The 15,960-nt window shown below is 43.8% G+C and overlaps 1 protein-coding gene across 3 annotated transcripts; it reads right to left on the bottom strand.

Moving 5' to 3' along the window:
- Positions 1–332: 332 nt before the first annotated feature.
- LOC109787645 (ABC transporter G family member 41) lies at positions 333–15,594 on the bottom strand. 3 transcript variants are annotated; one of them, XM_020346181.3, is made up of 23 exons: positions 15,061–15,594; positions 9,842–9,927; positions 9,647–9,731; positions 9,299–9,458; positions 9,058–9,134; positions 8,765–8,818; positions 8,595–8,685; positions 7,760–8,061; positions 6,764–7,045; positions 5,816–6,129; positions 5,370–5,530; positions 5,138–5,241; positions 4,905–5,058; positions 4,574–4,705; positions 4,417–4,490; positions 3,984–4,316; positions 3,412–3,702; positions 2,511–2,594; positions 1,977–2,110; positions 1,510–1,743; positions 1,244–1,415; positions 905–1,159; positions 333–812 (listed from the first exon to the last, which is right to left on the bottom strand). In XM_020346181.3, the coding sequence occupies exons 1-23, from the start codon at positions 15,577–15,579 to the stop codon at positions 543–545; spliced, it is 4,368 nt and encodes a 1,455-aa protein (XP_020201770.1). In that variant the 5' UTR covers positions 15,580–15,594; the 3' UTR covers positions 333–542. The 3 variants fall into 3 exon arrangements, with proteins under 3 accessions (XP_020201770.1, XP_073356320.1, XP_020201771.1); XM_073500219.1 differs by lacking the exon at positions 15,061–15,594 and adding an exon at positions 11,930–12,094; XM_020346182.4 differs by lacking the exon at positions 15,061–15,594 and adding an exon at positions 10,788–11,745.
- Positions 15,595–15,960: the final 366 nt, after the last annotated feature.

Raw genomic sequence — 15,960 nt, 5'->3', positions numbered from 1 at the left:
ACGGACATATGGAGAAGCAAGCCATGCATATATTGAACCAAATTTATTTGTGGAGCAGCTGATGCTAATTCTTTGATATTTTGACTGGTCACTACACATCTTTGATGCATCGACGCTCAAACTGTATGGTTGATAATAGGTTCAGTAAAAACCTTTGCGGAGTAAGTAGCTGGTACCATTTCTATTCTGTTAATGAAAACTGTCTGGGTTGCGCGCTGCGGTTTTTCATTACTACAAGACCGTGAAAGTGCCTAAGAGCCTCTGTAATTACGAATTTATTTATACAGTAATAACAAACAAGACATGCTAACGTGAAAGTGCCAAAGAGCCTCTGTCAACGACAATATTCTCACTACCACTGGAATTCTGTTGCACTATGTGTCACTGACACAAAAATACATACACTGGCCTTTTCTTGTTGGTAAGCAAACTCAGGCTTTAAACTTTATAGTACGCAGAGATACGTGTGTGTGGGCGCGCGCGCAAGCAATATCTTTCTATACCGTGCTACTGTTTTACTACTTTGATGAATACATGTGTGTCTATCGCCTTTGGAAATTGAGCTTTGAGATGTTGTAACCGAAGAGAACGGCAAGAAGGATGGGGAATGCCGCCAGAATAACAGCCGCCAGCGGCAGCAGATCACGCCGAAAACCAAAGTAGTCCTTCATGAATGCTGGGACCGATTTGGTCTCTCCAAATACATCAATCATCCTGTCGTCGTAATCCCCAAACTGCGTGGTGAATAAGACCCTTAGCGCCCACGACATCGGGGAGACGTAGTAGAACCATATCCACCATCTCGGTATTTGCTGCCATATGTTTATGAAGTCTTTTTAAGCACCATCATTTTTATCTCTAATTGTAATGGTATGTATACTAGAGTTTAGATGGGTTCACTTACAGGCGCAGGCACGATGAAGCCAGACATGAGGTTTTGTAGGGTGTAGAACATAGATGAAAGTACGGATGCAAATTGGATGTTGGGGGTGAACGACACCACCACCATTCCCATGTAGACGAAGCAGAGCAGTGTGCAAAACATGGTGTACATAAACCAAAAGAACTTCGCTGCTGTCCACGCGTACCCTATCATCGGATATGCTATCAACATGAACAGCACCACCTGCATCAGCACATAAGGTATCTCCATGGCAACCTATCTCCAGAAAAAAGATAAGTCAACGTCTGCATGTAGTAGTGATATAATCCATCTGAAAAAACTTAATGTGATTAACAGGACCTGTGCAAAAGAGTAGGCCCAAGGAGAGTACATCCCTGCAAATCTCTCCCTGTAAACGACAGAGCGTTCCATGGAGATAAATGGCATCACCGATTGACAGTTGTTGATGCCAGCGAACAGAGTGATTCCATACATGCACCCCAATATGGTGAAGAGACTTTGCTGGTCGTTTCTACCCTCAAACAAAACAAGCAACTTCAGTCATATGCTTCTCCCATATTTGCATGAGTTAACTAAGATACATAATCAAGAGATGGTTTACATACATGTGGTTGATGTTGCCTTGCTGCCAGAACAGTGCACCAAAGAAAATGCAGGATAATGTTATGAACACAAATCGCACCAGGTTGTAGGAAGGGGTTCTCCAATACGACAAACACTGCTTCCAGAGGCAAGCTTTGAATTGCTCCCGAAACTTCTGTGGAAACCGTGTCGCAAAATGGAGGTCGGTCGTACCTGGAACTGGTACGCTTAACCGCTTTACCACCATGTCCTTGTCCCTTTGATCACCAAATTTACATACTGGTTAGCACAAATATTATGTTACGCATGGCATGGTTATCCGTGCTTATATTCTGTTCTGATCAAACTTTGGGACCCACATGCGTATTTTTGTTTTTCTCAAGTACTATGGAAGGCTGGAAGCACTACGTTCTGTTTGACATGAAACTTTTCTTTGCATAATCGATCGGGTTAGTACTATTGCTGACTGAGCTGGTTCTTTGAAACTTACTTGCACATTGATGATTCCCTGTACAATTGTGCAAAATCTGCTCCCAATTGAACTTCCATAGATGTGGAAGTAACTTCTAGCATCCATGTTGATGGGTTGTAGTTGTCCTTGATCCTGGGAACCCCAGGTATTGCCTAGAAGAATAAAGAACAAATATCATCAGTTAGTATATCACAGCAACTGGGGAGAAAATTCAGGTGGTGGACTTGGTGGTGAATTGAGTATAGCCTCCTCTAATCAAAATATAGTAGTGCAACTATGATTAATATTGTTCACCCCTCCAAGTGCTACGTAGAATGCAAATCATGAGGACTAGATAATGGATTCAGAAATATAAGTAACTTCTTGATTTTTCAGTTAAAAAAAGTATATCTCCTTAAAATAAAGAAAAGGATGAAAACAAAATATTGTTAGGTTTGTTTACTGTAAACAACAGGTTTAAACTGACTTATATCATATACAAATGGGTGATGTAAATCATATGCACATTTACTTAGTCTTTTTGTGCAAGGACGAGTTGAAATCACTAATTACCTGGAAATATTGGATGACCTCACATGAATGGTGTCCAACTGGCCCAGCATAGATCAACTCGCCACCCCTTTTCATCAGCATCAACTACATATATATTACGAGCTAATTAATGAAATGGTACTCCACTTTATATGACTTATTCTGGTTAAGAAATTTATGATAACAATGTACAGAAAATCAAAGGAACTAAGGTTTAGGCTTTGGTTGAATTGCCCGACAATTATACATTAGAAAATACACATGTATATATTTAAAAGTAGAATTACTTTTGATACAGAACTTCAATACTTATAATGAGAACGTATGCAGCTGTTATCATATACATCTACTTAAGCGGTACTGTTAAACCCAACCAAGATAAGTGTTAATAATACAACCGAGTTCCGTGTCAGAAACCCAACCAGGAGACATATATTCTTCTCTTTTCTTCAATTAATCTGGGAATTTCTACCCCATAAACGAACGTGTCAGCTCTTTTGAACAGAATGCTTGTTAATAATACAACAGAGTTCAGTGTGATTATTTTCAAAAGTCAGAAAATTATTGTTAGCTTCTCGAAAACTTAGAAGAGGTAGACTCTGTCTTGGACTTAATTTGGGTCCTTTAAGTAGCCTGTTAGTGTGGCTTGATTTCAATTCCGGTAGATAAAGTGTCAAGGGTTCTTTCTGAGGTAGCATGCAATTCATTCCATGTCTGATGGTTAATGTCAGATCTTGGCTTTATAATTTCAAGCTGAGGTAGCAATACTTGGTAATTCATGTTACTTCTTCAATATAATCAACTTATAATCTATATTAGATTCTTTTACGCCTTGGAAATCATTATTTAATACGTTCATGTCTTGGCGCCTAGAAAGAGAATTTTGAACAAGGTCAGAAGTATATATATGTAAAGTAATTACCTCATCAAATGCCTCAAATATATCGATACTTGGTTGGTGAATGGTGCACACAACTGTTCGACCTGTATCTGCAACGTTCTTGACTGCACGCATGACAATAGCAGCTGCCCTTGCATCCAAGCCTGATGTTGGCTCATCCATGAATATGATTGAAGGGTTAGACACAAGCTCGACTGCAATAGTGAGCCGTTTCCGTTGCTCTGTCGATAGTCCATTTACCCCTGGTATTCCAACCAAAGAATCTCTAATTTCATCTAACTCAATTGTTTCAAGAACTTCATTTACAAATTCCTGCAAGGGAAAGGAACACAGGTGAGCTCACAGTTTCATTTCAACTGTTCCTAGCACGTAGGAGGCTTGGATACAAGTATGCCACCCTGTACCCTACACTTATAATATATTTTCATACTCCCTCCGCCCCAAAATAAGTGACTCAACTTTGTACTAACTTGTACCAGTGATTAACTTTAGTACAAGTTAGTACAAAGTTGAGTGACTTACTTTGGGACGGAGGAAGTATATGTTTGCGTATTTGTAGCTCTTGTTCCGTTACAGAAACAAATATAGCTCACATTTCTTGCTTTTGAATCAATTTCTGGTGGAAGGCGCAACCAGGCTGAATATGCAACTGATTCACCCACTGTGATTTGTGGGGAATGAACGTCAGTCTGTTCACAGTAGCCTGATATCCTAGCAAAAGTTTGCTGGATCTTAGGATAACCTCCTATTCTTATATCCCCTTCAATAACACCACCCGTTTTCCTTCCAGCAAGAACATCAAGGAGTGTTGTTTTTCCCGCTCCAGTAACCCCCATAAGGGCTGAGAGAACCCCTGGCTGAAATGCTCCTGTGATATTGTGCAGTAGTTGTAGTTTTCTTTCCATATAACCATGCTTCCTCATTTCCTGCAACGAGGAAATACTTAGATATTAATTACCAGCCCTTGCTATGGCTTTAAGCTCTCAGATCATGTGTTCATAGATGTTCAAGCTACATGAGCATTACCGCGGGGGTGTCTACATAGTAGTTGACGTCTTGGAATGATATTGTAAGGGGTGTGAATGGCAATACCATCCTCCCTGCACATTATAAGTTAAATCTTGATTGTATTCCATCGACAGTATTAGTTGTGTTTAGTTGCATCATGTAGAATTCAACTAACCAGTCCTATTAGGTGTCAAAGCGGTTTCTGCTTGTAACTTAGGCATCCCATTTTCCGTATCCTTATCTTGGTTTCTTTCACCAAATGTGGCAAGCTTATTGCGAGAGATAATAGCACGAGAAGATCCTGGAACTGAGAGGTTCAAAGGACATTAGAGCAGATGGCATTTCTAACAAGAGCAAACAGGATGTTTTTTCTGAATGGAAGTACTTTTTCTCCAGCATATGCTTGATTGAGTTCACAATTCATGTGATACTGTTAGAAAGAAAGTAAAGTGTTTTAAGTTACTTAGCCAATTAGCTTAATGCAATTTCAGCCATGTCGCACTTACTATTTTTAATGGTCAAGCCGATGGCAAAGCCTACATTGAACAACAAAGTAAACCCAATCAATGCTCCAACTGAGATCCAGTAGAAGTAGCTGGAGAAGTCTAGCGCTTGATCCATTAGTATCCTCTTTCCAAGTGTTGCACCAGATAACGTGATCTATAAACACAGAAATTTCAGTATCCTTTAGGATTACATGCTTTTACAATTAAGTCATACTTCGTATGCCAAAGTGTACCTCTAACCATCTTGGTGCCAAAAACTCATTTCCAGTTAAGCCTATCTCACCGTAAGACAATGGAGATAGCCAAAACCCCCATTTTAGCCAATTAGGCAAAAGTGCTGTAGCAATATGACACTGAAAATGTTAGTGGTGCTTTTTAATAGTTGAGCACGACCTACATTTGCAATAAATTATGACTCGTCACTTGTTAGCAACACAAAGTCTATGAAATAAGTGAGTGTCTTACCACGAGGAATTATGAAACCTCCAAATAGAAGCATGACTAGAAATGTCAATGTGCCACAGATTGAAGCAACCACCATCGTTTGACAGTATGAGGCAACACACCGGAACTTTGATAATGTTACTGTGTGGATGAGGAAGAGGATGAGGAGCTGAGAAAAAAACCTAAACACAAGAATAATGCATGTTAACACAAAAGGCTGCATCTAAAAACCTAGGCTTTGCGGAAACAATGAAAGAGAAGTAAATATGGTGTTAGATAAGCGAGTTTGATGTTTGACTTCGGTACACCAGATCAGTGCAAAACCAGTATAAACAATGTTTTACTTGTACTCTTCACTTGGGTGATTATACTCAACATTTGAATGACTCAGAATGGGTGAATGGTGATACTGAATTACAGAAAATGTTGATGTAGTTGAATTAGTGCCAACAGCATTGCAATTTTACCTAGATGCTTCTGGGGTATAGCCAATCAGGTAGTAGGATATTGATGTCCAAGCTACTGACTCAACTAAAGAGACTGGAATCTTTAGGATAAAAGATGGTATTGCATAAGCCCATGCAGGATAGAAGTAGTAGTCTCTCTGTTTGTAGAAGACTGGCAGTCTGTTAATTGCCATGGCCAGCTCAGGGAAACCATTCACCATCAGCAGCAGAAGCGCATAGAAGAGTGAACTCATATAATAGTTAGCATGAATTCTGTCAACACCCATATGGGTGCGCAGAAATACTGTCCCAGTAATAGCAGCAATTAGTCCAAGCTGCAGCGAAAATATGAAACATGTTGAGAAAATGGTGGTCATGTTGAACCAGGTGCAAACTGACATAGCTGTAAATTCCATCCATATTATTTATAACTAAAGCTGGTCCTTGTTTAGCGACTGATCCTTTTTGGTTCTCTTGTGCCATTGCACCAGTACAAACTTTCTACTCCTAATCTATAATGCATCAGCAGAGCTCCTGCCAGTTACTTAAAAAAAATGAAAGCTGTAAAAGATACTTTAACCAAAAACACTGCAGCTGTGGTGCTGTAGTTTAGGTAATGATATAAGCACACAAGCAGTTGAAGTCCTCAAATCACACCGAGTAGGAACTGAATGCAGAATAAAATGCTGACATCCTGGGCAAGTTCCAGCTGTAGACTTCTATATGGTCCGAGAGTTCAATGTTCTCAGTGTGTAGTCCATGTAACCCTGGGTTAAGCACATAGTCCTAATTCTACAATATTTCGCAATTGAGCACACCTAGGATTGTGCATTTAGAGACTAGAACACATTTTACACTCATAAACACCTAGCACGTGACATTCGAGATAGCACTGTAAAATTAGGCACAAAATCTCCACGCATCAATCACATTTTTTTTCTCCCAAAAAGAGAGCTTCAACATGCCTACCTGAATGGCTTTTGTTATGTAGATGAAGGCATTCCTTTTCATAAGAAGGAGCTCCCGTGCAAAACATGCCTTGACGAGATCCCACTTGGATAACGAGTAGATACTGAAGGACAGTGCATTCTTATGTCCTTTTGATTCGTCATACGGCTTTGAAAGCTCCCCAGCAAGATTCTGACCACTCTGAGATGCTTTGAACTTATCACAGAATTGGTCAACTGTAACAAAATTATATCCTTCTTCGGTGCGGCTCCAGTATTGCCGTTGATCTTTTTTTGATAGGACCTATGCATACATACATTGTTAAGACTGGACTACTTTATGATGGTAAGCAAGAGTACAAAAAAGCATGGCAAACTCAGGTTATCGTAATATATGCCCTATTACTTCATATTCGTAATGTTACTTTCATTGAATGCACATCAAAACTATAGGTGTAACTCTTACACTTTGCAGAAATGTTGAAACCAGAAACATGTCTGTACAAGAGAATTGCTATTTGCATTACTCTAGGCACATAAAATGTCCAGTTCCGTTATTATATATTCAACAAATGATATGCATATGGCAAATGAAATTCAAGATGCCAGATTTGCATTCTGCTTGACTGCACTGACAGAAAGACCCGACTAGATTAAACAAGAACTAGAGAAGCGGGAATTTGAATTTCTGGTGGGGCATATCTTAATTTTATTTAGATAACAGGAGCTTTTATTACCTCAAGCCTCTGCATCATAGATGCATGCAGCCAAACTTATTACAGAGTTAGCATAACTACTCTTTAAACTAATAAGTCTATCACTGGCATGCCACCCAAATCGGGGCATGCCTTAACGTTTAGGTGAAGTCCAGGTTCCATGTGTATTGGATTTGCTTTCCTTAGTCTTGCGAAATAAGCACCATGGCTTGTCAGACAGCAGGGAGAACCATGCTTACATGAACTCAGAGATGCTATTGATGCTTATTTTGACATTTGTAAATTAGTATTTTGCTAAATACCTCTTGAAGGAAGTCAGCATCCCCTTTTCTTCCAGGGCACTTAAAGCCACAAGATTCAAAGAAACTCATAATGCAGCTCTTAGGACCATGGTATACGATTTGTCCTTCAGCCATCAAGATAATATCATCAAAAAGTTGGTAAGTCTCTGGTGCTGGTTGAAGGAGTGAGACCAGTATGGTAGACTCTGATATATGAGCGAGCTGTTGGAGACAAGAAACAATTTGGAAGGTGGTAGAACTGTCCAGCCCAGTTGATATTTCATCCATGAAGAGCGCTTTTGATGGTCCTACTATCATCTCTCCTGCTTGTAAGAAATTTTTACAAGTGAAAAGAAATTAAGCATCCAGTATCGAATTAATTTATACTCCCTCTGTAAACTAATATAATACCTTAGTGATCTAAAAGGTCTTATATTAGTTTACAGAGGGAGTATTATTTATCCTATATAGACCAAAACTGAGGTTGGGATTACATAAACTGAATATAACACATTACTAGCTACATTCTAAAAAGTAGAAATAAATCATGCTAAGTTGATTCGTTCAGGCTCATGTGCTTTCATCACAACAGAAATTTATGGTTTACCATACCCCTGTTCTTAGCTTTATTGTGGCGAGAAATTCATATCAACTCATGGTAATAATAAAGTACAGAAAGCATTGACAAAATCAATTAGCCACCACAAAAGGTGTGTACCTTCCAATATGCAGTTAAGGAATTTTAGTCAATGAATTGCACAGTTATTAATTTATTTATCTTGAAAAAATATCAGTTACAAGATTATAGTTGAGATAATAAACCATCCTGAAAATGTCATATGTATTGTAAATTCACCTGTCGTTAGTCTTTTCTTCTCACCGCCTGAAATACCTCTTCTCATGGCATCTCCTACTAGTACATCAGCGCATATGTCAAGTCCCATTATCTGTGAGCCAAGAATACATTATGCACACGAAAAACATTGTGCGCTGGAACCAATGAATTCTTCTTTGAACATTGTTTACCTTCATAATGTAGTCTGTTTGCATGCTTCTTTCTAAACCATCCACAGATATTGCCTGTAAAAAAGTGCGCAGCAATTGTAAATGTTGCAGCTAAACTGAACTTGTCTGTACAAACATGATACGATTGCTTTTCTTTTTAAGAATCAATAGAAAAGAATCCCACTGAAAAATCATGATGGCACTTGGCAGAAAGATGTTGTTTTAAGGTTTGATTCAATATTATCAGAGAAAGGTGTTCCAATGGGCACACTCAGAAATGTTACAACATTATAGCAAAATAGGTCAGTATTTACCTTCATGTATGTATCTATGTTGGGGTCAGGGATGATCCCAGCCTCCTTCTCCCTTCTAATGACTTCCTTCATGATTTCTATTTTGTACAAGAAATTGAGAGCACTTGGTTTAGTAGATAGAATGGGTAATTAATATTTCCTAAAATCAAGGTATTTATGACTTTGGCACATTTGCTTCGATTAGTTAGTTGCCTGCTGTCCCTAAAAACCTTTAGTTAACCAGGTCCCAGAAAAAAAATACCTGCTCTGCTGCCAACACCCTGGAATCTTGCAGAGAAGTCGAGTGTCTCCCTGACAGTCATCTCAGGGACATGAAGATCGTACTGACCAATGTACGCTGATGTCTTCTCTGGAACAAAATCTTGCAGCTTGACACCATTGTAGTCAATTTCTCCTGTTACCTATGCACCCACACATCCATAGTATGTGAGTTAAAGTACTGAAATGCACGGCATACAGTATTTTCTCTGTTTTCTGTGTGCAATTCCAGACCTACATAGAGCTCATAAGTGGAAGCTAAACTGCGGAGTATATGGCCATTATATGAATTGGAAGGTACACGTGTCGATGGAAAAAAGAGTGGGGATACCTTGAGACTTTTGTTGAGCTTTCCAGCAAGTGCTAGCAAAAGGGTGGTTTTGCCACAGCCTGGGGGTCCAAGGAGAAGGGTCATCCTGCATGTACACACAGATTGGTGTTGCATTTGCATACCGATGATGAGGAAGGAAGGAAAGGGGGAAGGTTGATCAGCAAGTAAATGGATATATAGCAGGAGGAAGCTCACCTGGAAGGTTTGAGGATGCCGGTGACATCTTTGAGGATGTGGATCCTTTCTTGGTTACGGTTGAAGCCGAGCATGGTGGTGAGCAGCTGCAGATGGCAACGGTGGCATTTGAGCGAGCAGGTCGCGAGGCGAGTGGTAGGTTTTTGGTATCGAGCGAGAAATTCAAATCCGCGTTTCTCGCTAACCCCGGTAAATGGGCCTTTCGAGCAAATTTTTTTCTGAATTTCTTGAAAATTTTGAATTTAAATGTTCAAAGTGTGGCTAAATATTGTACCATCTCTTGTCCAACGTCATACCTTAGTACTGCAGTGGTTACGCAACCCCACGTTGAAGGTTCGTGTTCCCAGTACTGCATCTTTTCTACTGTTTTGAGTCAATTCCATTTTTACCACCTAATTTCACGTGTGTGACATAATTGCCTGATTTAGTGAAAAAATTCAATTTTCCCAAGTATGTGCCACATTTTATCTCCCCACCCCCACCCCCCCCCCCCCCCCACACCCCCTAATTTTCCTGTTGACTGTGCATGCCACCCATTGACCCCCATTGCCGCTGCCACCCACCGCCGCCGCCAGCGGTTGCCAGGAGCATTCCTCCTTTGGTTCTGCTCCTCCCCTTGCTGTTATCTTCTGCTGTTGTGCTCCTCCCCTTGCTGTTATCTTCTGCTGCTGTGCTCCTCCCCTTGCTGTTATCTTCTGCTGCTGTGCTCCTCCCTTGCTATCCTACTTTGCTAATGTGCTTCTCCCCGGGATCAACTGACTTCTATTGTATATTGTACTTCGGTATATAATACTCCCTCCGTCTCAAAATAAGTGACTCAACTTTGTACTAATTTTAATATAAAGTTAGTACAAACTTGAGTCATTTATTTTGGGAAAGGAGGGAGTATATACCAACATACTACTAGGTATTAGTGTTGAGTAATATAAGTTGAGTACCACAGTACCATCAGTGCTGGCCACCTCCTGCTGCTTCATGATGTCAAGCTCGCGGGCTTTGATCCAGAGCAGGCTCTCGCGGACCTTGACGCGGAGCAGCTGCGCTGCTTCAGGATGAGCCTGCGCAGCGTGATGGCAGTGAGGCACTTGGCGACGGTGAGCAGCAGGACGAGCACGAAGGGGTGGGGCTCGTAGGTGAAGGCGGCGAGCGGGTGGGTGAGGCCGCAGAGCCCGATGAAGGCCCCGAACTGGAGGCGGCCGGCGCGGGAGATCCGGGCGAAAAGCGCGGCCGCCGACGAGCCCCAGCACCCGCCCCAGCTGGTAGTAGCCTGGTACCTCCCCTGGAGCACGCCTGTCTTCCCCTCCGCCACATCCTCCACTGACTTCCCCCTCCTCCCTACTCGGTCGAGCCCCGCGAGAGGCCGTCCGGGGCGGGCACTGCCGCCGCTGACGACGTCGAAGCCTCCATGCCGGTCTCCTGACGTCTCTTGCTTGCTCTGGCCGCGGGAGATTAGGCCCGTCGGATGGCAGCGGCTGGCTCTGGTCCCTCGCGTTACCCAGGGCTTGGAGCGCGGCGCGCACGACGTCGGGAGGGAGGGAGAGGACGGAGGAGACGACCGCAGTGGGGCCCGAGAGGAGCACGAAGGTGCCCTGTTGAGCGCGTCGCCGGCGAGGAGATTGCGGAGGAGAGGCAGACCGCGCCCGGGGCCCCGCCGGCTGGTGCCTGGCGTCATACGGCCTGTGGTGGCCGCCGTGCCGGCTGGCTGTGGGCGCTATGCGGGATGAAAGTTCGATATGTTCCTAAGAATAAAAATATGCTAGAGGCCCTCCTCTGGGTCGTTGGGGTTGAGCGGCGCCGCCCCTGTTCTCAGCTGCTGATGATCTTCGGCTATGGTTCCATCGCTGTAACCAAGGCCTAGAAACTCGGCTCCAACTATGACAGGAAATTTGGCATCACCTCTTTCGAATGATGTAAAATACTCCCTCTATTAACAAATATAAATATACGAGTGTATAGATCATTATTTTAATGATCTAAACGCTCTTATATTTCTTTGCAAAGGGAGTACAACACTTAGAGACGCTTGTGGTGATGTAGACGGTCAGTCATGCGCGAACGGTCAACCTCAAATCTGAAAGCTCCACCCACCTACTCCGGTCTACCTTTGCCGCCGGCGATTTTTGCCCGAAAACACCGCCGCCGCCGCCCGTCCATCCATCCCCGACCCCATCGCCCGTCCTCGGCCACACCTCGCTCCCTTTTTCGCCGTCTCCGTCGCCAACCGATTCCGGCCAGCTCTAGCGCCGCCCCCGTCAGCTCCGGCCCCTCCCCTACCCATTCCAGTCCATCGCCGGCCATCCCTGTTGCCCGAATCCGACCATCCTCCGCGTTGGAGCAGAGGAGGCTGCCGGACACGCGTGGCGGCCAGGATCGAGGAGGTGTTCCGCAGCGACGACCGCGGTCACGCATGCTTCTCGGAGGCGCTCATGGACGTGCTGCTCCGCCTCGACGCCGTCCCGGGCCACGACCCAGCCGTGCAGGAGGTGAGGCATGCTATCAGCCGTTATGTCGTCAGCCTCCAGGAGGTCTTCGACTCCATGTTCGCGGCGCCAGAGGCCGACACCGACGAGATCTGGGGTGTCGGAGAAGCGTCATATGTGCCGCCACCGGCGGCGTCCGCGGAGGAGGCGAGGAGGAGTGGCTGGGGCATAGGAGAAGCAGCAACGGCAACTAGCAATGTGCAGCAGAGGAGGAGGCGATGAGGAGCGGCAGCATTAGGGGTCTCGATTTGCTCGGTAGCCGGCGACGCACGAGCATCGATCATTTGATTGGTCTTTAGTCTCAACAATAGGTTCATTTTACATCACAAATTATATATCATCTGTTGGAGTAGGAGTTTTACATCACCAAATATACTTCATCTATTGGAGTTGAGATTTTTTTTAAATGTAAAAAATATTTTTTGATAATGTAAATTATACAGCACTTACTTTTACATCTCCTAATATACACCGTATTTTGAAGATGCTATAAGAATAACCCAAAACAAATTAGGCTCTGTTACTGAGGCTCCATGTTGTTCCACCTATTCAGGAGAATATAGTCCCACGGCAGAATGTAATTTTGCTTTCTTTCTCCATCCTCTACGGTTGATAATAAAGGTTTAGGTAGGTGTAAGCCCGTCGTTGACGTGCCCAATTTTTTTGTTTTGCTGGGAGCTGACGAGGTGTTTTTTTTTGCTGGAAGGAGCCACATGTTTTGCTACCACCTTCTTTTGATTTTGCTGGAACCAGCCAGAAAATTGATACCGCCGTTTTTGATTTTTGCTGGAAGCAGTCTAATGTTTTGCTACCACCGTCTTCCACAATTGCTGGAATCATCACCTTTGTTTTGCTCCCCTTGCTTATTGGTTGCGAGCGACACCGTCGATGCTACAACGATGTTTTGGCAAGCTACGATGATGGCGGCGGTGAGACTGTTTTTTTTTTCTGCATGTGGGGTGAGATGCTACCACGGTGTCCGTGGCGTGCTGGAACCGTGCCCGCGAGATGCTACAAAGGTGACCACGAACGAGTTCAGAGCTGCGACCGTGGGGGAATCGTCGGGCTGTCACTGGCGAGTTGGCCGGCGCTTTAGTAGAGGCATGCACAAGATACAGGAGGGCGGAAGAGGTGCAGGGGCGCTGGACATGGGACGCGGGGAAGACAATAGGGGAGAGAATGTGGAGACACGGCGACGGCGAACTCCGACCAACGACGAGGGGTGGCGACATGCGTGGTGGGGGCGGGGCGGTGACCACAAAGAATGACCGGGGCGTCGGGAGGGCGGGGAGCAGTTGCGTGTTGCGCGTGCGCGAAAAGAGGGAGAGAAGGGATGATGCGCGCAAGACAGTTGGGGAAGACAGAATCCGACGGCCAGGGTTGCACGAATTAGACGGCTTGCAAGCGTCCGGCCGAACCATTGGGCCGGCGTGCTGACGCCTAGTACCGGCCCCTCTTTAAGCTGTCCCGACGAGGTTTTTTCCTTGTACCTTCACCGCTGGCCGCAATAGGTTAGCTATCAGTGTCAGTGGTAGTAGTTTGCATTTAGGCCTCTTTTGATTTGGGGAAATTTTGTAAAAATTTCATAGTATAGGATTTTTATAAGAAATTTTTTTTAGAGTCCTTTGATTTGTAGGAATGTAATCCTATTCCTATGTAGGAGTTCCCCTTATCCTTCACATTTCATTGAAAAATAAATATTAGTCTAGACTTAATGAAAAAATTCCTAGAATGTGATTCAAAGGACGTCTCCTTTTCTATTCCTATTCATAGAATTTGAGATACATGTTATCTCATTTCATATGACTTTCATGTTCCTATGATTTTCCTACCATATGAACCAAAGGAAGCCTATAATACTGAAATAACACATTTGGCTCCCGGGTGTATATGCACCTAATATGAAAAAAGATTTAGTAATTACAACAGAAATGAAAAGTTTTTTTTAAAGCAAGCTGGCCTTTTGTTTGTTGTGCTCGTATAAATAGTTTTGCCAAGGAATAATTTTTTATGGTATTTTGAGTGAAAAAAATCAACACTATAACAAGTTACTCCTTACACATTTTGTCTTCGAATTTTTTCCCTGAAGTCAATGGAAGTTTTCCCCTTGCGAAACCTTTTACGAGTACAACAGAAGGTCAAGTTTGTTTATAAAAAAGTTTCAGAATTCTTTTTATATTTTTTTCCTCATACCAGGTGCGTATACACCGGAGAGCCAAATAATATTTTCCTTGAAGTACCTATCTATTATTATATGGACTATGGTACTATCTCCGTTCTGGGATTTGTAGGCCGGCTAGCAACTCAGCGAGGTTCGGTCCGCGTGCAAGAAAATTAATTAAAGAAGTATAGTGCGCCTTCTAAACTGTCTGTGACGACTGTGACCGGAGGGAGTAGTACTGCTTTGCAAATAAAATAAATGGAGGAAGGAGGGAGGATGCATGCAGCGGCGTGCAGGTTTCTTGCTGCATGCAACTGTATTAATTAGCGCTAAACTAGCTCGTCCTCTCGTCTTGTTATTAAAGTTTTGGTCAGCGGGACTTAGCCCAGACCGAGGTAGTACACAATTTTGAATTTAAAATTCATTTGAAATATCGTATTTCAAGCGGTACTTGGATGGTATTTGGCAGCATCCACGGTAAGCACGAATTGGTAAAAAAAAATCTTACTATTCGATGGCCAAAACCTCTGGTAGTAGAGAAGTGAAGAGAAGAGCAGCAAGTTCAACGAATGGATTACCGAGAACGTGGAGATGGCGGAATTGAGGAGCGTGGGGAGCGGCTTGCCATCGACGACCTGGCACTCGGCGTCGACGTGTAGGTTCCGCCATCGGACCTCCACCGTGGGCTGCCGCACGCCGACCCTGTCCATCCTGCGGCGCTGGTGCCGGAGCAGGCGGAGGTTGTCCTCGTGGATGTCGGTGATGAGGGTGTGCACCAGCTCCCGCCGGTCCGCCGCCCCCAGCCGGCGCACGTCCACCGGCTCCAACGGATGAATGGCGTTGGCATGGAGAGGGAGCGAGGTGTGGAGTCTGTCCCAGGTGGGCAGCCGCTCGATGGCCGCCCATTTCAGCTCGACCTCCTCATCGTGATGTTGCTCTCTCAGGGACGACGAGGAGGTTGAGGAGAGCGCCTCCCTTAACGACGACGACGACGACGGCGGTACAGTGCTCGCAGATGACGCCTTGTTCATCTTCTTCTCTGGGTCGTGTACTGCTGTACCGTCTTGTTCCTCCTCGCCCATCTCCACCTTGCTCATCGCCTCCTCCTAGCTGCTCAGCGTCCTCGCCACCTCGCTCTTTAATTTGTAGTGTTAAAGTTGATGAATCAGTGGGACTATTATTTAATCAACAACTGGCTTTGATTATTATTATGACGCCGTTGACTCTACCGTACTCCAAATATCTCCTTTTTCTAGTTAAATACAGTATAATTGCATGATACGAATCTCTGCTTGGTGGCTATAGCTAGCAAATCAGACATGAGTGGCAATAAAAATATCGATCTAGTGCAAGCCAAGCTTCCATCAACTAGTTAACTCAATGATGACAGAGAATCTGTACACACTTCTTCATGTCTGCTCCTGTACTGATTTCCTTGTCTTCTTCTTTTGAGTGGCATCCAACTCCCACCACTTTCA

This window comes from Aegilops tauschii, chromosome 5, assembly GCF_002575655.3.
Source record: "Aegilops tauschii subsp. strangulata cultivar AL8/78 chromosome 5, Aet v6.0, whole genome shotgun sequence".
NCBI classification, from domain to species: domain Eukaryota; kingdom Viridiplantae; phylum Streptophyta; class Magnoliopsida; order Poales; family Poaceae; genus Aegilops; species Aegilops tauschii.
This window is presented reverse-complemented; position numbering and strand designations above follow the sequence as displayed.

Excerpts from the sequence above, each read along its gene's own strand:
- LOC109787645 (XM_020346181.3), bottom strand. The coding sequence starts at position 15,579 with ATGAGCAAGGTGGAGATGGGCGAGGAGGAACAAGACGGTACAGCAGTA. Across the intron at positions 3,703-3,983 it reads TTGATTCAAAAGCAAGAAAT|GAATTTGTAAATGAAGTTCT; the intron begins GTGAGCTATATT and ends TTTCCCTTGCAG. Across the intron at positions 1,744-1,976 it reads AGGGAATCATCAATGTGCAA|GGACAAGGACATGGTGGTAA; the intron begins GTAAGTTTCAAA and ends TGGTGATCAAAG.